Raw genomic sequence first — 20890 nt, forward strand, 5'->3', positions numbered from 1 at the left:
ACAAGAGCGAGACCTCGTCTCTACTAAAAATAGAAAAATTAGCCGGGCATGGTGGCACATGCCTGTAGTCCCAGCTACTCAGGAGGCTGAGGCAGGAGGATTACTTGAGCCCAGGAGTTTGAGGTTGCTGTGAGTTATGATGGGGCACTCTAGCTGGGGTGACAGCATGAGACCCTGTCTCTTTAAAAAAATTTTTTTTGTTCTCCAGCCCCTCTTACCTCTGGGCATAACCTTGGGCACATCGCTAACTTCCCTCTCTGGCCTCAGCTTTCCCACCAGTACATGAGAGAGCTGAACTCTACTACTTCTGCAGGTCTTTTGAACTCTGATCTAGTGTTGTTTCTGCTCCCTCCTAGCTTTGAGCACTTTGGAAGGATGACATTAGCAAACTTGTGAGAGAAGCTTCTCTTTGAAGGAGTTAAAATGAACATGTTTCAATAGGCTCCTGTCAGTGGGCAGGTGGACAGTCAGGAGGGCATTTGCCAGGCACCCTTGCCCAGGAAGCATATTCCCCATAGTTGCAGAGCCTTGGCCAGGCCTGCCGCTCTTCGGGCTGTTTCCAGGCCCAGCTCCTCACTGTCTCCATGTTCCCACCCCCAGGGGCAGGCTCCTGCATGGACGGCACTTTACATATAAAAGTATCACAGGTGACATGGCCATCACGTTTGTCTCCACGGGAGTGGAAGGCGCCTTTGCCACCGAGGAGCATCCTTACGCAGCTCATGGACCCTGGTTACAAGTGAGAAGGCTCTTTTTCTTCTCCCTACCTTCTTTCTGTAGGCTCTTCCCTTGCCCGCCCCACCTTCCTTTCCCTTGGCAGCTCTTGATGGCACCCCTTCATGAAGTGAGGGGCTGGTTACGAAATGCCTCTTGGATCAGGACCTAAGGCCTGTGTGTGGATGTGGAATGTGGATGCGGCTGCTACCCCAGCAGCTCCAGAAGCACTTCCTAGCCTTCCCTCGCACCACCCCGCCCCCTGTCACCTGAGACACACATGATAACTCTCCAGGCCCTGGCCATTAGTAGGCCTCAGTGGCCAGGGCCTCCCCTTCTCGCTCCCCTTCCCCATCTAATGGTTCTCACATTCCTCCTGATGGAAACCCAGCTTGTCTGAGCAGAAACCTGCTGGCTTGTCCAGAACACTTTGTCCCTCCTTTGCTCTTCTGGCTGGAGCAAGCTTCAGAGCTAATGCCAAACAGGGTGCTGGGGCCTAAGAGGCCCATAGGCCTCCTTCCAGCCCACCCTGCCCCCAGTAGCTAATGGGTGCTCGGCCTGTTCCCCAGCACTGCCAAGTGTATGGGAGGGACAGCATCCTTTTTTGGTGTTTCTTTGATTGTTTTTTGGGGTGGAGCAAGGAATAAACACTTTTCCTTACCTCTCTTAGGAGTATCAAAAAGGAAATCTGACCCTAACACAAAAGGTGACCATGCCTTGTTTGTGGTGTCTGGGAGGGATGGGAGGTTACAGGAGAGGGCGAGAGAATTAGACTGGTTTCGTGGGTTTAACGCAGTCTGGGTGTTCTGTGAAGCGTATATACTCTTAACGCGGGCATGCTTTTTGTCTGTGTGTGTCTGCAGAATTTCTCCTCCTTCATGCCAGGCCCCCCTTCTCCTCCACCACCACCACCACCAAAATACTAACCCTTAATTAAAACAAACAGCAAACAAAGGACACCAACCACACTCCCCAGACTAAGCCGAGGTAGAAATGGAAGCTAGTGCTTTAGGGATATTGTGTTCCATAAATTATCTTGCCTTTTTCCACTGTTGTTATTACATTGTTTCGTAACAAAATTACTTTGAACCATAAAGTTATAAATACATTTTAAAAGTCCCACTTGGTAACATTAGATTTCTGTCCATGTGGTGTTGGTAGTTACTGTAGCAAAAGCTCTGAAGTGTAACATTTGAAATTAGCCCAGTGCAAGTGGAAAGGGCCTGGCCCCATGCCCCACTCCCAGCCCAGGCTGCCCCCGCTGCCTCTGAGAACAGGAAGGAGCAGGCCTCTCTCCTGGGCAGAGCTGGTAAGGAGGTGGGAGATGGGCACTGTGCAGGAGGCCCCATCCCCTGAGAGTTCGACAGCGTGCCGACAGGTCTCAGCAACAGTGTCCTCACATAGCATATGTGTATTAAAGGTTCAGGCACATTTTCTTGGGAGAATAGGACTGGGTCTCCCCAAACTCAAGAACAAATTCCCCCTAGTTACACTGCACATCCTCAACTCCAAACCTGCCCTTGGAGCTCTCCCCTCCCTCCCAGACTGTCCTTCCAGCCCTGAGGAGGGTAGTCAGCAGCTTGGGAAGCTTGGCCCCCAGAGGACTCACCAGATGTCATGTTGCCCCTCATCCCCTGGCTGCTGGGGTTCCCACTCCCAGTGCCACAACCCCCTCACCTCCCTGGCAGCCCCTCAGTGAGCCTGGGCACTCAGCACCCGCTGGCTCCCCGGCACAGGGTCCCCTCCTGTGGGCTGTTGCCCGGGGAACCAGGGAGCGGTGGGAACGAGCCACTGGCCTCGGCGTGTTTCAATAAAGTTGCTGTGCTGGGAGCTGTTTAATCAAAGGCCTGTGCTATGGGCTCATTAGTGTGGCCCACCACGGGGCCCGGCTCACAGGAGAGCTCCTGGGAAGGCTGGCTGGGGCCCCACTCCCCAGGCACGCACCCTTGATCACCGACGGGTTTCTCAGGCCCTTTCCAAGGAGCCCTGGGAAACCCTCTGACCCTTACCCCAGCCAGAGTCTCAGGGCTGGAGCCAACACCCACTCCGGCCCTCCTCCCCTCCCCGCAAGCAGTCAGCACTTTCTGCATCTGACTGCCAGCCTGCCTACCCTGTTAGGGTCCTGCCACAGTGGTCACAGGCAGCTCCCCAGCTTGTGGGAACCTGGGCTTGTAACTACTTGTGGGCCTCTAGGCCTCCTGGGGGCTAGCTGTTTCCCCGTGAGTCTGCAGGAGCCCCTGGAGGCCTGGGGTTAGACTTGCAGTCACCAGGGAGAGCCCACTTCACTGGGCCAGGAAGGGCCCCAGGCCCTCAGGAAGGAGACCCCCGCACAGAGGGGACTGCCCTGGCTCCCTGCAGGCTTCTCGCTCACACTCCCAGAGCTCGGGGGTGTCTCCTTGGGCCTCCTGTGCCCAGGCCTGTTGTGGGCAGACGAGCAGGAAGGAGCTGAATGCTGCAGACACAGGACGTGAAGAGACCCAGTCTTCTGCTCCCTTGGCTGTTGCTTGAACTCTCCCTGTTGGTCCCAGCTGAATTGGGAGGGGCTGGGCTGGCTTTCTCGCAGCAGCCTTCAGCAGCCTTGGAAGCCCTCACTCCCAGCCTTGGCACCTGGTTCTGGCTACCAGCCCAGGCCTGTTATCTCTTGGGGGAAAGGCATGGCAAAGACACCCTACATGGGGGAAGAATGACAAAGGAGAGGCTGGGAGGAAGAGGCAGAAGGTTAGGGAACCTGAGCCCCTCTCTGGAGCTTGTGGAACAGCCCCAGACAGGCCTCCACTCCCACCTGCTCCCCCACCTTCCCCATCTCTCCAGACCCGGGAGAGTCAGGGCCCCAGTGCACAGAAAAGCAGGGCTTTCTGTGACCCCAGGTGGGGCGCAGTGGACACTCCCTGCTTTATGGAGGATCTGGGGGGAGGGGGGCAGGCAGCCAGCTCCAGTTCCACAGGCTTTTCACTTTCTGGAGAACGACACCTTGCCTCCGTCTGCCCTGCTATTTGCTGTTTTCATCCTTGTGGAGATTGTAAAGCCTTTTGGCCAATCCCAGAGCTGTGCAGGAGGGTCTGCAGACCTTGGGAGGGAGGCCAGCTAAGGTCCTCTCCTGCACCTCCTTCCCCAGCATTTGCTCATCCCAGCAGCTTTAACAAGCCTCTCTCCCTCAAGCCTGTCACCACTGGGCTGTTAGTCTTCTGAGCAGGATCCCGGCCCATAGCTGATCGTTCATCTATCCCCAGCCAAGGTTTGTCTGAAGGAAGAGAAGTCTCAGCCCCAGGGGTCACATAGCGGTCACATCACCAAATCTGAGAATACTTTTTTGGGCCCTGCAATGCTTTCTCAGCTGTGTGATGTCTGGCAGCTCACCCAGGTGGCACCCCTAGTCCCAGTCGCTCCCTGCCAGCCCTGATGGGAAGCCCTGGGCTTGGGAGAAGACACCCAGCAGCTGTTCCAAGTGGGCTCTGCCATTCCAGGCCAGGCTGGGGGAGTTGCTGCTGAGCTCTCCTCCTACCCAGCAGCTGACTCACCACTCTCCTCAGAACAAGCCCCTGCATTATTCTGTCCCATCCACCCATTTGGATGTGTATGAAAGACGACTTGGGAATCCCCGGCCCAGGCCCTGGGAAGCTCCTCTTTGGTGTTTCTGCTGTTTGTCCTTCCACTGGTGAACCTGGCCACACCTGATGTCCCTGGAGACCTTTGCTTGGGCTGTCTCAGAGACCTCATTATCCAGGCGTACACCCACTGAGGTTTAGAGCCCAGCAATGTGCCCAGGGAAGTACCCTTCCTTGGCGGAGAGGACTGCGATGCCCTGCTGTGTCCCTGGCAGCCAAAAGCCAGAGCAGAAGAAGCCTGAGCCTGCTTCTGGCCACCAGAAGCCAACTTTTCACCACCCACCGAGAACAGGAAATGAGTAAGGCCTCACTGTGCCCTGCTGCAGCCAGCTACCTGCAGCACCACATGCCTCTGCCCCTGAGCCTGGGGGGTGGGAGGTCCTCCAGGCTGGTTTCTGGCTTTTGTCCAGCCTGTGGAGGGGGTCAAGGGGAAGGGACGCAGACACGACTGCTTCCTTGTCCCTGCCTCCTCTGCTGCCATCATGGGTGCCAGAGCAGCTCCTTGGCAGGCCCTACCACCGTAAACAACACATTTCCTTCCCTGAGAGAAGGAAAGGGAGAGAAAAGAAAGCCAAACTTGTTGGGAAGCAAGAACAACGTGTCAACATGAAGAGCAAACAAGGCCCTGGACAAAGTGTGGATTGTCATACCAAGGGGAAGGAGTGGGCATTGTCAGCCACTCTTTGCAGACTCAGAAATATCATTGACCACAGACATTTGAATCGGTGTCAGATCTCCAGCAGCTGGGCTCCTGCCTGCAACCAGCCTGGCCTGCCCAGGGCAGGCACTGATGAAAGATCACTTTTCGGGTTCCTTTCTGGAACTTGCTGGGGCCTGGGGAATTGGGAGGTCATTGACAATCCTTCCTCACCATCAGCCAACCGGGTTGGTTAAGGCACCTGGTGTGAGTCCATTGGAGTAAGCTGCTGGCCTAGATTCCAAGACCCCTCCCTGGCCAAAGATGGGGGGGTAGGGGCAGGGTCCATTGCTCCCTCACGGCTCAGCCAGTTAGATGGTAGTGGAGCTACAGCCACCAACTCACCCCAGTTGTTAAGCCTGTGCCCAAACCCCCTTCCCCTCTGGGCCTGGGTATTTCCCAGCACTCCCCCCACCTGGAGCTCCTCTTCAAAATGCAGGTGCCTTGGCCTTGCCCCAGGGTATTCTGATTCAGGCGGTCTGGATGGGGCCTGGCATCTCCATATTTTCAAAAGCTTGCAGCGGAATGTGCTACTCAGATTGGCTGGAGGTCTTCCTCTCTCACTAGAGGGTCTCTTCCCTCCAAGGGCTGTTTGTACACACACATAAGTGTTTTACGCCTGGCTCTTGGTAAGTGCAAATATAAATGAGTGCCGTTATCATCACGATTATTTCTACAGCTATTTTCTGAGCTAGAGAACTGTTGAGATGTATGTATTCACCAGGCCGGCCTGGAAATTTGCCCCACTTGGAAACCATCTCTGGGCATGGTTTGTCTTCCTTTCCAGTTGGCCAGTCTGGGTTTTTAGCAGCTGCATGTCTGTGACTCTCAGGGCTCTAGCCTTCTTGAGCTGAGCAGGTGGCCAGGAGGTGTGTAGCCGGTAGGGGTTGGGATTGCTGGTTTTCCAGGCCTTTGGTGGAAACCAAAGCCACCTTTACCTCCCCGATCAGAGGAGAGCGAGAGGAGTCAGCCCTGAGTATACAGGCTTCTAGAGTTGGGGTACCTTCCTCAAACAGGAAAAGAGCTTCCTCCACCACCGCAATGGCAGATCCTTGTACTTCTAAAGTCCAGGAGACTTGTCTCCTCCCAGTACCCACTTGTCTACAAAGTGGGGGTGATGACTAACCTCCCTGCAGGACCGCCATAAGGATTCAATGCAATGACACTGTTCGAACACTTACCACAGTGCCTGGCACATGGGGGGAGGCACTGCTCTTGTTATCGGCCATTTTTACTGTCATTCTTATAACCATTCCCATTATTTGTGACAGAGCCAGGCAGCTCCATGGGGACCCAGCAAGCTTCAGGAGCGCCAAGCCCCAGAACTGCATAGGCTTTTCCCACAGTTGCATCACAAGGGCAAGTTTGTTACTCGGGAGAGCTCCCAGGAGCTGCCCCATCATAGCTGTCTATCTCCAGTGTCCTGTTGATAAGATCTGTTAACATTCTCAGCTCCAGGTCTGAAATATACAAAGAACAGGGCCTGTTTGTTCAATCCAAGCTTCTAAGGTTTAACTCCCAAAGGAAATTAAATTAGGTGCCTGGAGCTATGACAGTCTGTCGTGTTTCTTTGCAGAGAATGTCACCCTTAATACCATGCAGATCTTGTGTATAATTTTTCCCCTTTAATTCTTTTAAAATAACGTGCAGTTGCCAGCAGGATCTAGCAAATAACCAAAACTGAAAATGGAGGAGCAACTAGGGTTTGTCCTCATTTTTGGTCTTGCTATCCCCTCCCCCAACTGAGTACAAATTAAGTCCACACACAGATGGTGCCACGCCTGGTGGCTGCTCTACTAAAAGCCACCATAACTCACCCTTTCCCTAAGACCAGTTCCAGACCTTTGTCAGAGGAGCTGGCTTAGGACTGAATTCTGTGTTGATGGTATTACCTTTTCTTGAAAAATAACTCTCTTGGAAGTCTCACGGGATATCCACAGCCCCTGTGAAACCTCGCCCTCCCTCTGTACTCCGCCACCCCTGCCAACTCAGCCCCAGCACTAGTTATAGCCCCAGACCTATTTACTGCTCTGGCAGAAAGCCCCTCACCCCAAGTTATTTTGTGAATTAGAAATCAGCCCAGGCTGGGCATGGTGGCTCATTCCTGTAATCCCAGCATTTTGGGAGGCCGAGGTGGGAAGATCACTTGAGGCCGGGAGTTCAAGACCAGCCTGAGCAACATAGCAAGACCCTGTCTCTACAAAAAATACAAAACGTAGCCGGGCATGGTGGTGCGAACCTGTAGTCCCAGCTACTCGGGAGGCTGAGGCAGGAGGATTACTTGAGCCCAGGAGTTGGAGGTTGCAGTGAGCTATGATGGCACTACTGCACTCCAGCCCAGGTGACAGAACAAGACACTGTCTTAAAAAAAGAAAAAGAAATCAGCCCAGCCTGGGCCAGACTGGAGCCATTGTAATATAATTGGGTTTTAGGTATGCTTGTGTTTGTGCTAGCATTTGCAGAAATGGCAACAGGCCCCGGAAATGCCAAAAATATGAATGTGACTTTTGTACTACTCGAGCAAACTGGTGATAACTGGTGGAGAAACTGGACTTTTGGAGAGGACACCCCTGGAATAAGAGAGGAGGAGGGGCAGGGGTTAGACTGTGGGAGGATTGATGTGTGGTCGTAGTCTGTGGGAAGAGTCGGTCAGTCCCACTTTGGGGAACTGAGGAAGAGCTGGGTGAGGGGCGACTCAGGTGGTGCTTCCCTGGGCCAACTTTGCCTCCCCCCTGTCTCTAAGCCTCATTTCTGTCTTCACTCTAGGCCTGAGCTTGTAGAATGGAAACTTTGGCGAGATGTGGGCTGGTGGTCAGAGCTGTTTTGTTCCTGACTGTGGGCTTGGAGCATGGGAAGGGTGGGTCTTTTGGCTCCCTGTCCGCCAAGGGAGGGTGCTTGTCCCAGTGGGAAATGGGCTGCCTTCATGTCTATGTCCCTAGAAGAATGAATAAATGAGGGCTGGGCGTGGTGGCTCACGCCTGTAATCCTAGCACTCTGGGAGGCTGAGGCAGGAGGATCGCTTGAGCTCAGGAGTTCAAGACCAGCCTAAGCAAGAGCGAGACCCCGTCTCTACCAAAAACAGAAAAAATTAGCCGGGCATGGTGGTGCGTGCCTGTAGTCCAAGCTACCTGGGAGGCTGAGGCAGGAGGATCGCTTGAGCCTGATCGTTTGAGGTTGTAGTGAGCTATGACGACACCACTGCACTCTAGCCAGGGCAACAGAGACCCTGTCTTGAAAAAAAAAAAATGTCCTGAGGGTAAGAGTTCAGGATTTAGAAACAGTACTTCAGGCACCAGCTTCAGAGTCCAGACATCACTGGGATATGGTCTTATCTCAGCCACTTGCAAGCCGCGTGACATTGGGCAAATTACATAATTTACCTGTGCCTCAGTTTCCTTGACCGTAGGAGACTGAAGGAGGTAAGATATGTGAGCAGTGAGCACAGTGCTTGGTGGATGGTGACTTTTCTGCTCATTTGGGGGCGGTTTCCTCATCCCTCACTCTCACCTCCACCCCGTCCACTTCCTCCCTTTGGAGTCCTCCATCCTGCAGATCCCTGGTGATCCTGCCTGCTCACCTTCCTTCCTCAACCATCTCACTGTGGCTCACAGTGAGGGAACTTCTGTTCTTACCAGAGTGGATAACTCCCGGGGGAAATCTGATGGGCATTTGATGGGATTTTTCAGGTTTCTGATTCACATCCTCCTCACAGGGAGGGCTTTCCTCAGAGGAGCCCCTCACCTGGAGCTTCGCCCTGTTGTCTGTCACCCTCTGTGCCCCGCTAGGGTGCTCAGGGTCTACGGGAGGAGGCAGGTAGAGCCACAGCCTGGGGCGCAGAGTTTGCTGCCAAGGCCGGGAGCCTTGTGACGAGGGCAGGGAGGCGGGAGGGGGTGAAGGAAGGGGTCAGATCTGGAAGAGGAAAGACACCTCAGCCAGGGCCTGGTGGGATGAAAACACAGGGTAAGCTTGGCTCGGCTGTGCAAAGCAGCCTGCAGAGGGATGGGCTGGGGAAATGGCCCATCAGGTTGAGGAAGGCCTGATTTTCGAGACTCTGAGTGCTCTCAGCTGGCTGTGAAAACTTCTTTAGGGGGTGAGGGTGGTGGTTGTGCCAGCCAAAGAATAGGGCCAGACCATCCTCAGCGTCAGAGTGAGAGGCGACCAGGCGTGAGACTGGAGCAGTGGGAAATCTGGGAGGTGACCTAGAGCAGGGGTATGTCTGAGAAGTCTGAGGAATCAGTGGCCAAGGCAGGGCATGGGAGCTTCCAGCCGGAGAGAATGTGGATACTGTGGGTGGACGTGCAAGTTGAGAGTCCCTGTCCTTTCCGTAAAATGAGAGATGTCCACAGTCTCCAAATTCTCCAGCTCAGATGTTCTTGGATGGACCTTCCCAGGCATTTCCAGATTCCAGACAGGGTTTGTATTCCAAATCCAAACAGATTTCTTTTCTCCTACCAAGTTGGGGGCTGGGGGTAGAAACATGTGAGCCTGATTGGGCAGGGATGATGTTGGCAGCAGCTCCCCTCTGCCCCTCGGCTTTGCTGGCCCCTCCATTGCACTGCAGCACGTAGGAGGCCTGAATAACCAAAACGAGGGGGCTTTCCACCAGTGTCATCTCCCTCCTGGGACCGGCAGTACCAACACTCCAGATGTCCCTACCTCCCATCCCCCTTGTCCTCTGACCCCTTTCCTTCTCTGCCCTGGTCTGTCTGATATTGCAGGCAGTGGGGTGGGGGGTATTGGGGTATGCAGAGGGGAATGACAGAACAGATCACAGTGAGCTTGTCCCTCCACTATGACCTGAAGAAAAGTCCATAGAGTGGCAGCTGGGAAAAAGACCGTATGTTTTTAAAAAATAAAAGCCTGCCTTCTGCCTTCTTCACAGATTCTGTTGACTGAAGAGTTTGTAGAAAAAATGTTGGAGGACTTAGAAGATTTGACTTCTCCAGAGGAAGTAAGCTTGTTTGATTCTGTCTGACCACGGTTCCAGTCTCCAGGAGCATGTGCCTGCGTGTGTGCACACGTGTGTGTGTGTGCGTGTGTGCACGTGTGTGTGTGTGTGTGTGTGTGTGTGTCTATGGGCTCCTCTCTGAGGTGCAGGGATAGGTTAGAGATGTTAAACAGCTTTATTTTTCTTCTGTTTCCATGAACCCCTCCCACCTCCTGCCCCACCCCCGCCCTTGTGAGGACACCCAGCAAATTGTCTGAATTGCCAGCTCCCAAGAACCTCATTGAAGAGGCAGCCAGGGCCTTCAGGCTAGTACGAGTCCTCCCCAGCCCCTGCTGTTCCCTGGCAGGTTCTGAACAGAAAGCCCACGTCTGCTGCCAGAGGACATTCCACTGGGGAGTTCTGGTGGGCAGCGAGGGACTCCTGCCCCTGCCTCAGGCCACCCATGAGCCACTTTCCCTTCCTCCCTTCTCCAGACATAAGCTCTCCCCTCTTGGCCCACCTCTTCAGCCTGGCTCAGAGCCTGAGGAGCTTGCAGTCCAGGTGGGGGTTGTGCCTCCCCTGGCTGCTCCTCTGGGGTGCAGGAATGGAGTCCATAATCCCCTTTGTTTTTTCTTCCTTGTTCCCGGCATCCTCATTTGCGGGGACTTACCTCATCCTGGAAAGTCCCTGCCCTCCCTCTGCCTCATAACCAGCACCCCAGCAGGATCTGAGCCTTCCTGGCCTCAATGCCCGGTGGGTTAGTGGAACGTTAGCAAGCTGGCCTGGCCTCTGGAGAGCTCTTCTGGGCCCTCCCTTGCCTGTGGCAGACAGACCCTTCCCTTGCCCTGGCTGCCGGGAAGCGTGCTTGGGGGAGAGCCCCTCACCTCCCGGGGCCAGGTTTCAAGCCAGAGGGAGGCCAGGCAAGAGCTAGGTTTCTGCCAGTGTTGGAACGTCCAGCTGCCAGGCCTCCGGGGGCCAGTCAGCCAGGACACAGAGACCTCTGGTGTTCAAGAGGCTGAGGAGAGTGCACAGGGTGGGACTGTCCTCCCCATGTCTCCAGGTGGACAGGAACTCCTCGGAGCCAGAGGTCACCCCAACAGAGCAGTGTCTTCTCTGTCCTCTGGGATGCGACTTGATAAATTAATTCATTTATACATTCCAAAGTCATCAAACACCCAGGCTGTACCAGCCAATCAACCCCCTACAAGTCACCAGTCCCTGAGGCCCAGCTCCCCATTCAGTCAGACCAGAGCCAGCTGCCCAGAAGCGCTTCCGGAGAGGCCTCGTCGCACTGGGATGGCGCTGTGCCAGGCTGCTCCTTCGAGCTTGGGTGTTGAGGGGTGGGAGGGGGACAGTCCAGGCAAGAGGGACAGGAGCCAGGGGGAGCTTAGGAAAGTAGGTCATTAAAAATGACTTTTTTTCTTGTCTTGCTTTCCTGTCCAGAGGCTGTCCCCATACTCTCCCCCACCCTCCACTTTGGTCCTGGCATGGACAGTCCCCCCATCAGTGGGAGGGAAAAGGGAGCCAGCCAGGGAGTGTCGGGCCTGTCTGCCTCCAGACCCAGCTCAGGCAGGCTGAGAGCACTGTCCTCTCCTTTCTCTCCTGGCTCTGACTGCTGGCCTAGCTCCAGGACAGTGCAAGTTGTGAAAAAGACCCTGTTTCCAAGCTCCAGCATCAGTCCAAGTCAAGGAGCATTTATTGAGCATCAGCTGTGTGCCAGGCTGCATGCAAGGTCCTAGAATACAGAGGGAATAAGATATGTCAGCCTCTTCTCCTTCCCTGCCCAGAAGTTCCCAGGTAAAGGGGAGAAACAAAAGTAAGCAAATCAATGATTCCTAGGTTGGGGTAGGAAGACCTTGGGCTCTCCTTGGCCACCGCTGGGACACTCTGAGGCTAGTAACCTTGGGAAGCAGATGAGAATGAACAAGGGGGAGCAGGGTGCGGATTTGTCCTTCCTGAGGATGCCCCAGGCCCAAGAGATCACCTCAAGCCACACTCATCCCACTCTTCGGCTCCCACCAAGGTCTCAAGTGTGGGTCTGACTTTGGGGCCACACCAGGTCCTCCTTTCCTTTAGACCCTTTGGCAAAGGCAACAGAGGACAGATTCCAGGGTCCTTCCTGCACCAGTGGCTAAAAAAGAGGCCATGGCAATTGACAGACCTCAAGCCACTTCCCTGTAGCATCTGTACCCTCCCCCAGGCCCCCATCCTCCAGCCCAGGGCCTCAGGGAGCAGATTCCTTGCATGCTTGTGGCTGAAGGCAGAACCAAGGAAGTAAGCAAGAGGGAGGTCAGCACAGTGAAGAAAGAGCCAGAAAGCTTGCCTCCTCCAGCCCTGGTTAATTATTGGCAAGGCAAGGGGAAAAAAGGGGTCACCCAAGTCCAGCAGCTTGACCCCAGCCTCCCACCTGGGTCTAGCATCTGAGAATGAAGCCAGGTGTCCGGTGGCCTGTTTGCTTCCAGTACCCAGTCACAGGGCCTGAGTGAGGGTCCTGGCCTCTGTCTAGGTGGTCTCCGGGAAGAAGGCGGTGGATTCTGCTAACCACGTGCACTCTGGGTCTGTGCTTGCTCCTTCCACAGTTCAAACTTCCCAAAGAGTACAGCTGGCCAGAGAAGAAGCTGAAAGTGTCTATCCTACCTGACGTGGTGTTTGACAGTCCTCTGCACTAGCCTGGGCTGGGCCCTGCAGGGGCCGACGGGGAGCCCAGCTGCTCTCCAGTGACTTCCAGCTTAACAACTGCGTAAACAAGATTCCCACAAATAAAAGGACAAGTGTGAGGATGACTGCGCAGCCACCACACCCGCAGCCTGGTGGGATGCCGTGCACAGGCCACAGGCCCACAGCCTCACCTCCAGCTCAGGGGCCTCACCCTGCAGCAGGCCAAGCCCATGTGACCAAGCCCTGGTCCCACTGGGCTAGTGAGCGGGCGAATGCAAACCCACCCTGCCTTGCTGCCACCACGGATTCTGGTTTGAGATTTGACTCTGGACCCTTGATGTGCCCCAGGTGGAGACAGGCCTCACTGTCACCCACCTTCTGCCACACAGCCCAGCAGGAGGGAGGTGGGAAGCCACCAATGCAGAGTGTGTATGTGGCTGCAGCACCCTGCTCCACCGTGGGAAGCCTTTGCTAGTCAAGCTCCTCTGGCCACGGAACAATCCTCCAATCGTGTTTGGTTTTCTTCCTCCTTATTTTATTTTGTAGAAACCGGATGGTATTTTATTGTTCTGCAAAGATGTCCAGAAGCCACGTATATAATGTTTTTAAACAGAACTTTATTCCCAGATGAACTTTCTCATTCTCTCAGTCGGGCCTGGGGCTGTGTCTCTCCCTGCATTGCCACCAGAGAAGGTGCCTGGTGTTCTCCTGCCAGCCCAGGGCCCTGGAGGAGCCGAATTCACAGAGAGGCTTTTCTTCCCAGCTGGGCCTGGTGGAGCCTGGGGCAAGGGGAGAGTGGAGACACTCCCCCATGCAGCCTTCAGCCCAGTTTAGCTGGAGCCAGGAAGAGGTGCTGCTGTTTTCCAAGTGAACTGGGTCCCTACAAGGTTTGGGGACCTTCAAGGTCTCAAAGACTTGGTGGCCCCAGCCTCATCTTCCAGGCTTTTTGTACCCAACCAGGCCTTTCTGGAAGAGGTTGAGGCCTAGCACCTCCCAGATCATTCCCACTGCCACTCACAGCCCAGGTCCCCAGCTCTGTGACCAGTCCTGTCCCATTTCCTCATCCTTCCCAGCCTCCAGGCTGCAAGACTGGCTTATTAAAAAACCGAGAAATCAACTTCTCAATATCTCTTTCACTTTGATTTTGCCAACACTGCCCTCCCATCCTCCCTGCATCCTTTTGTTCCCAACTTTCCTTCCCCATTCCTTGTCCTGTCTCCTTTGTCCTGGCCTCTCGTGGTCTTTGTTCCTTCATTGCCAGTACTGTAGATCTCACAGTCTGCCTTTCAGAAGCCAGCCTAGCTCTGGCCCATGGTTTTAGGGTTCCTCTCAGGTTATCTCTCACTCCTGACCTGGAATCAGCAAGCCCCTTTCCTGTCCTCTTACCTCCACCTCTAGGAACTGCTACTTGAAGATCATCCTTCCGACTTCTCCAAAGCAAAGTCATTTTGTCTGTCTGGGCTCCTCATGCAGGGCTCCTCATTGCCCCCATCTGCCTCTGCCACACAGGCAACACCAGGGGTGCCACAGAAGGCCCATATGTGTAGGACCCTGATGATGAGAGTTCCAGCCAAAGAGCTGCTTCCATGAGTGGAGGGCACTGCCCGGGCTCTCCAGGGAGCAAGAGTTAGACTTCCATGGAGCCACTAGGCCTGGCCCCTTATGCACAATCCCTGGGCTATATGGTTAACTGTCAAGTTCAGAGCTTCAAGGCAGATCAACCTGGAGTATTTGGGAGAGACTGGCTCCAGAGCTCCACCAGCCAAGGCACGAGCCTCTCTGGACCTGACGTCAGCAGCAGCTGTGCCTTCTACTGCCCTGAGGACTTTTCCAAAAGGACGCTTACTGGTCTTCACGCACCACAGCAGCCCTGCCTTTGAAGCTCTCATCTTCTGACATTTGTGGACAGAGAGGTGCCATCAATTTGCCCCCATTCCTTGCCACCCTGACCGGCCTCTCCCCCAGTTGTTTCTTGCTGGGAACCTGCCTGAGGGTCCCCTGCTGCAGTTTACCCTGCCTCTGTTTGTCTGGTTGCGGGTGGAGGGAGAGCATATTCTGAGCTAAGCTGTGTCATCAGTATGTGAAGCATCTGGTCAGCGACTCACCCCAGGCCTGGAGGACCTTTATGGACCAACGGTGGGCACCACCGGCATGGTGGCCCTGTTCTTAGGGAATGGCCGGGGAAGGCAAGACGCAGCAGGTGAGCTCTGAGATGATGGGCACGTGAAGCCTGTGACCGCTTTCTTCTCCCACCATGTCAGCAGCCTCATGAACATCTAAGAACCTGCCAGGCTCCATCTCGTCTCCCTACAGTCACTGGCTCTGGGGGAGCGGCGGTGTATCAGCCATCTCTGACCAGGCCTCCTTTTCCTTGGGCAGTGGTGCTCTCCAGAGGTTTCTTGGGGAGGGGGCTCTCCATTCAGCTGCTGGCTGGTGAGAGGGGACCCTCACTGAGGATCAAGCAAGGCTGACCTTGTACCATGCCCAGCTCAGCTGCTGGCACATGGTGGGTGCTCAGTAAATATACCCTTTCTTTCTCTCTTACAGCTCTATGGGAGCTCCTGACCTCGTGGTGGGTGGAGGAGGCAAGGACCCTCCCTCCTTATATCTGCCTCTTCTACAGGCTTCTTTGAGGCTTGCCCAGTCCTACCCATTCCTCCAGGACCCTGGAGTTTTGGAGTTTCTGAGAAGGGGCTCCCCTCTTGCTGTCTGCTCAATAAGGCAGGCTCCTGTGTCTCCCCAGGTCCAGGGTGGGCTTCGGGAGGACTGCGGACCAGCTGCCCTTCTGAGAGGCAGGGAAGGCTCATGCAAGGTCTCAGGTCTGGCCGGGGAGCTGGTGCCTCTTCCTGCCCGTCTCTTCCTCTCCCAAGGGCAAGGCTCCAGGGCAGGGACTGGGGAAGGCTGGAGGAGAGTCTGAAAGGGCCAGAGTGTTTTACAAAATAGACACAGGGTCTTGGGATTGTGTTTTGAGATTGAGTTGAGAGCAGGGAGAAAACCTGAAGGTCGGTGCCCCTATGGGGCAGACCAGTAGAGAATTTCCTTGACTGTATTTTTTTATCTGGTCTTCCCTCTCTGGCTTCCAGGACCTCCATACCAGGTGAGATACCTGGGTCCCTGTTCAAGTCAGGAGCCCTATAGAGAGACCCCTCCTTTTGTACAAGTACCTGAATGCTGCAACAAGCAGACTTTTGTAAAATTTTCTATTAGTTTTTAATGTCAGTGGCAACTCGGTTCCTGGGGCGGCAGCCAGCCTGGGACTTTTGTAAGAACTTTTGGGTGACTCACTTAGATGTTGGTTCCTTCTTGCCCCTCATCCTCTGTGTAATCTACATGCATTAAACATACTTGCAGAAGTGCCTGGGTTGTGTGCTCCTTTCTGGCTGCCTGGAGTAGGGGAGCAGGAAGCCTGGGGCCCTGGCAGAGGGGGTGGGTTGGACTCAGCCACTTGGAAGAAGCCCAAATGGGAGAAGGCCCCCAGGACTGTTGTTGGGAGTGGAGAGAGTGCCAAGGAGTGGGATCACACAGCTGGTGACTCTTCAGTCATGCAGAAATGACTTTGCAGGGACAGGCTCTCCCTCACTGTCTTGAATTTCTCCAAGGTCAAGGGGATAAGAGTGAGGAAAATGGTCTGGAATGAGTAGGTGGGTAAAGACCCTCTTTCTGCCACTGCATCCCTCTCCTACCCTCCGCTCACCAAAACCCTCTTTTCCCTTGGGAAGGGGAGCTCCAACAGGTGAGGGAGGTCGGCCTTCATTGCCTCCAGTTTTGGAGCCCTTGTTCCCTCTTCCAGCTAGCCACTCCCCTCACTAGGCAGCTAAATTCAACCTCCTAACCCAGGGCCCCAGGGCAGGACCCAGGTGGAGGGGCAGTCTCAGAACAGGTGGCACCCACTCGGTGACACCGAGGCCAGCCCACCCTTCCTAGCAACTCCCCTGGGCCTGGTGTGTGTGAGGAGGCAGGTGTCTCCTCCTTCCCTGGACTGCCCAGTTCTTGCCTCTCCAGGGCCTGGGTTCAGCCCAGGGTAGAGGGTGTGGGGAAGAAGGCAATAGCCTGGGACCTTACAGGCAGGCAGGATGGGGTCTGCACCCAGACAGCATTTTCAGAACCTATGGGACCACCCTGGGCCCTCACATTCTGTCCCTGCCTGCTCGGCCTGTTTTGCATCATGGGGAATGGCAGGGCCTTTTCTCCTGGTCCTCAGGAAGGAACTGCAGCACCCAGGGGCCCTGCTGGAGCTTGTGGCAGAGGTTCTGGGACAGCACAAGCAGGGGAGAGGAGAGGACTTCAGCTCCTGTGAAGGGACTCATAACCTCCTGTCCCCATCCTCTCTGAGACCTAGCTGTCTGGGGGACCTTCCTTGAGAGATCAGCAACCCTCTTTCCCCTGTGACCTCTCACTGAACTCTGGCAAGTGGCTGGCCCCTGGAGCAGCAGATTAGGTCCTTCTGGTGCTCGGAACGAAGGAGTGGGAAGGTCTGAAGCCCGGCTGGCAACTCCAGGGTGGCCTAGGCCACACCTATCTCCTTTATCACTGGAGATCGGGGGTGGGGGCACTTATCCTCCTCATCTGACTCTAGCCTAGAAGGACCCAGGGTCAGTGTGAAGTTCTTGCCCCAAAGAATGTAGAATAGCAAGGTCCTGTGCTTAGGTGGTTCTGGGAGACAGTACCAGGCTGAGTTGTTTCTGGAAAGAGAAGGGCTCCTGGGCCTAAAGCAAAGACCCTATCCCTAGATTCAGGGAGCAGAGAAATCTGCCATGTGATCTCTAATGTCTCCTCCAGGAAGTGCTGTACATTCCTCCAGGTGTCTGCTCTGCCTCATCTGGGGGGGGCCGGGGGCCCTGAGGAGAGGGGCCCATAGGCTCCAGGGCCATGGGGCCAGGGAGCCTGAGAGATTTGCCAAACTGGCCTGACCAGAAGGAGAATGCAAGCTGGGAGTGACTCAGCCCAGCCTGCCAGGCACTGAGGCAGCTGCAGGCTGTAGAAGGGGAGGAGGTGGGGAGGCCAGGGTAGGGGTGAGCAGGGTGATTTGCCCGGCAGAATAAGGGAGAAATCTGTCCCAAGACTGCAGGGGCAGGGGCAGGTCAGGTTGTGGTGTGAAAGGAGCACCCTTCTCCAGGCGCCTTCCGTGCGGCATGGTGGGCTGACCTGTCCCCTCCTTCCTCCTCAGTGCCAGGAAGTCTTTGGGAGAGAAGTGAGGGCAGCCCAGGGAAGGAGCAATTGATCGCTGGTGTCCCTAGTTTGTGAGCATAGCTCTCTGAGCAACTTACAGGACAAGGGAGACTCTCAGGAGGTTGCGATGACAGTAGCAGCCTTACTGGGGCCAGAGAATTAAGGGTAGAGACCCTGTTCCTTGTTTTTCCAATTTGCCCACCCCCACCCCACACCCCATCTCAGTACAATGGGAGTGCTGAAAAGGACAGAGAAAGAAGCTTCTGGGTCGCAACCTTTACAAGACAGAGGAAGGCCAACTGTGCATTGTTGAGCCTCCACAATAACTCCGTGGGAACGGTAAGAACTAGAAAACATTCAGTTTTCAGTTATTCTTTCAACAAGCACATGCCAGGCACTCTGTTATATAGGCTGGGAGACTGGACACAAGCCCTGCTTAAGGAGCTCACATTGCAGTGAGGGGAAAATGCATGACAAAACAGACACTTGCAAGGAACACTCATCAGAGAGGAAGGCAGTTACCTGCCTGCTTTGTGTCCTACCCCAGGTCCACCACTTGTCAGTGTGACTTTAGACAGGTTAACTAACTTGTGCCTCACAGTTCCTTCATCTGCAATGGAGATTTGCCTCATAGAGTTTTTGCAAGTATTATAGGAGAAAACACACATGAGATGTCTGGCATGTAGTAATTGCTCAATTAGCGTTAACCCTTTATTAAAGGGCTGTGCTAGGGCAGGTGCACAGAAAAGGCATCTAACCTAGTCTGGGGAGATTGAGATCCCTTGAGCCCATGATTTCGAGGCTGCCGTGAGTTATGATCACACCATTGTACTCCAGCCAGGGCGACAGACTGAGACCCCATCTCTTAAAAAAAAAAAAAAAAGAAAACAAATAAAAGACTCACTGAAAGAGTGACATCTAAGCCAAACCAGAAGGGTGCTTCAGGATGAGTTGAGCAAAAGAAGAGGAGGCTTTACTTTCACAAGCTCTCCAGGCAAAAAGAACAACAAGGGCAAAAGCCTCAAACTCTCCTTGGGAACTGCAGAGTTCAAATTGCTTGGAGTTCCAAGAACAGAGATTCTGTTTTTAAAAAAGAAAAAAGAAAAAAAATGCCTGGAGCATATGATTTAAGACATCAAGCTTTCATTTTAGGACCATCTCTCTGTCTGCTGGATAGAGAACATTATGAAACGGAGCAAGAATGGAGGCAAGGTGACCCCCAGTGAAGCCTGGATTAGAGTGGAAGCAGTAGGGATGGAGACAATAGGATTCATTCATTGTTTCAACAAGTATTTATTGAGCACCTGCTATGTGCTAGGTCCCATCCTAGGCACCAGGGATCTAGCATTAAAGAAAATCCCTCCTTTCACAGATCTTACATTTTAGTGATGGGAGATAGATAATAATTTTCAAAGGTAGTTTATTTAGTACATGGAGATACATGCTATGGAGAAAAAGAGGAGGGAGAGTGAGGCCTGGGGCAAGGGGTGTATTTTTAAATAGGTCAGGAAAAGCCTCAATGCGTAGGGGACATTTGAACAAAGGAAGAAGCGGGCTCTAGGGCTATCTGGGGGAAGATGGGCCAGGACAAGTGATGAGCAACTGCAAGGTTGGGAAAGTTAAGGGGAAAAACCAGGTGTGTTTGAGGAGCACCAGGGGAGCCAGTGTGGCTGCAGCAGAGTGAGAGAAGGGGAGTGATTGGAGGCGAGGCCAGAGAATTATAAAGAGGCCAGATTGTTTGGGGCCTTGGAGGCCATTATAAAACTTTGACATTTATTCTGGTCGAATTGAGAAGCCACTGGAAGATTTTGAGCAGAGGAGTGACATAATCTGACTTATATTTTTAAAAGATTACCCTGGCTACTACGTTGAGGATTGACTTCAGGAGGTAAGGACAGAAGCAGGGAAACCAGTTACAACCTACTCAAATAATCCAGGCAGAGATTATGGTGAAGTAATGGAGATGTTAAGAAGTAGTCAAGATTTGCTGAAGGGCTGGCTACAGGGTGTTCACTGAGAACCAGAAGATGGCAGCAGGAACAGGTTTAGGAGGGGGCATAAATTAGTATTACTTTGGACAATGTTGAGTTTGAGACGCTTTTGTACCTCCAAGTAAAGATGGTCAAGTGAGCAACTACTACACAAGTGGATGATCTGGCAGATACTTAAGAGAAGGATCTATTGAATCTGATGTATGACTAAATGGATAAGGGAGTGAGGGACAGAGAGCTGTCAAGGTTGTCTCCCTGACCCTTGGCTTGGTAACAACTAAGTGGTTGATAGGTCCACTGACAGAGATGGGGACCGCAGGAGAAAGAACAGGCTGGAATGTGAAGAGAATGAGTTTAGTAGTTTAGTTTCCAATACATTGAATTCCAGGTGCCTGTGGGACATCTGCATGGACAGCACAGTTAACTCTCTGGATATGCAACCAGGAGGCTGAGGATCTAGTGTGGAGATACTGACTGGTGGCTGAGTCATCAGCTTACAGACAGCAATAAAGCCTCAGGAGTAATTGAGATCCCCCAGGGAGCAGGTGTAGATTAGTAAGAGAAGAGATGGAAAGCAGAACTGCGAGGACTGCCAACATTTATGAGACAGAAATTGGAGACATCTATGGTTAGAAGAAGAAAACCAGAAGCCTATGATGTGTTACAAGTCAAGGGAAGTGTTCAAGAAAGGTAAGAAATGATAAGAATCCCTTAGGTTGATAATCCTGGAGATCACTGGTGAGGAGGCGAGAGAAGGCCCCTCCAACTGCTCCAAGCTAGACCTTTTTTCTTTGCACCATTCTTAGAGCATGGAATTGAGGATTAGGGCTTGGAAGCCATTTTCTCCTTGTTGGTTCATTCAGACTGTCATTCATGTCTTCATTTGTCCGACATAAGACGTCTCATGTGAAGGGATGCAAATTGCTAAAGACAGGCTCTGTCCTCAAAGGATCAGGGACCCTGCGGGGCGCGGTGGCTCACGCCTGTAATCCTAGCTCTCTGGGAGGCCGAGGCGGGCGGATTGTTTGAGCTCAGGAGTTCCAGATCAGCCTGAGCAAGAGCGAGACCCCGTCTCTACTAAAAATAGAAAGAAATTAATTGGACAACTAAAAATATATAGAAAAAACTA

The 20890-nt window shown here is 53.6% G+C and overlaps 1 protein-coding gene across 1 annotated transcript in view; it reads left to right on the plus strand.

Annotated features, from left to right (window-relative positions):
* Nucleotides 1–13757, plus strand: part of SUFU (suppressor of fused homolog (Drosophila)) — a 108881-nt gene extending 95124 nt beyond the window's left edge. The window contains exons 10-12 of the mRNA XM_012661779.1: nucleotides 601–739; nucleotides 9899–9967; nucleotides 12523–13757. Of these exons, the coding sequence (XP_012517233.1) occupies nucleotides 601–739; nucleotides 9899–9967; nucleotides 12523–12612 (298 nt within the window). The 3' untranslated portion in view covers nucleotides 12613–13757. The remainder of the gene's footprint in view (nucleotides 1–600; nucleotides 740–9898; nucleotides 9968–12522) is intronic.
* Nucleotides 13758–20890: the final 7133 nt, after the last annotated feature.

Source organism: Propithecus coquereli, unplaced genomic scaffold (assembly GCF_000956105.1).
Source record: "Propithecus coquereli isolate 6110/MARCELLA unplaced genomic scaffold, Pcoq_1.0 Scaffold73, whole genome shotgun sequence".
NCBI lineage: Eukaryota > Metazoa > Chordata > Mammalia > Primates > Indriidae > Propithecus > Propithecus coquereli.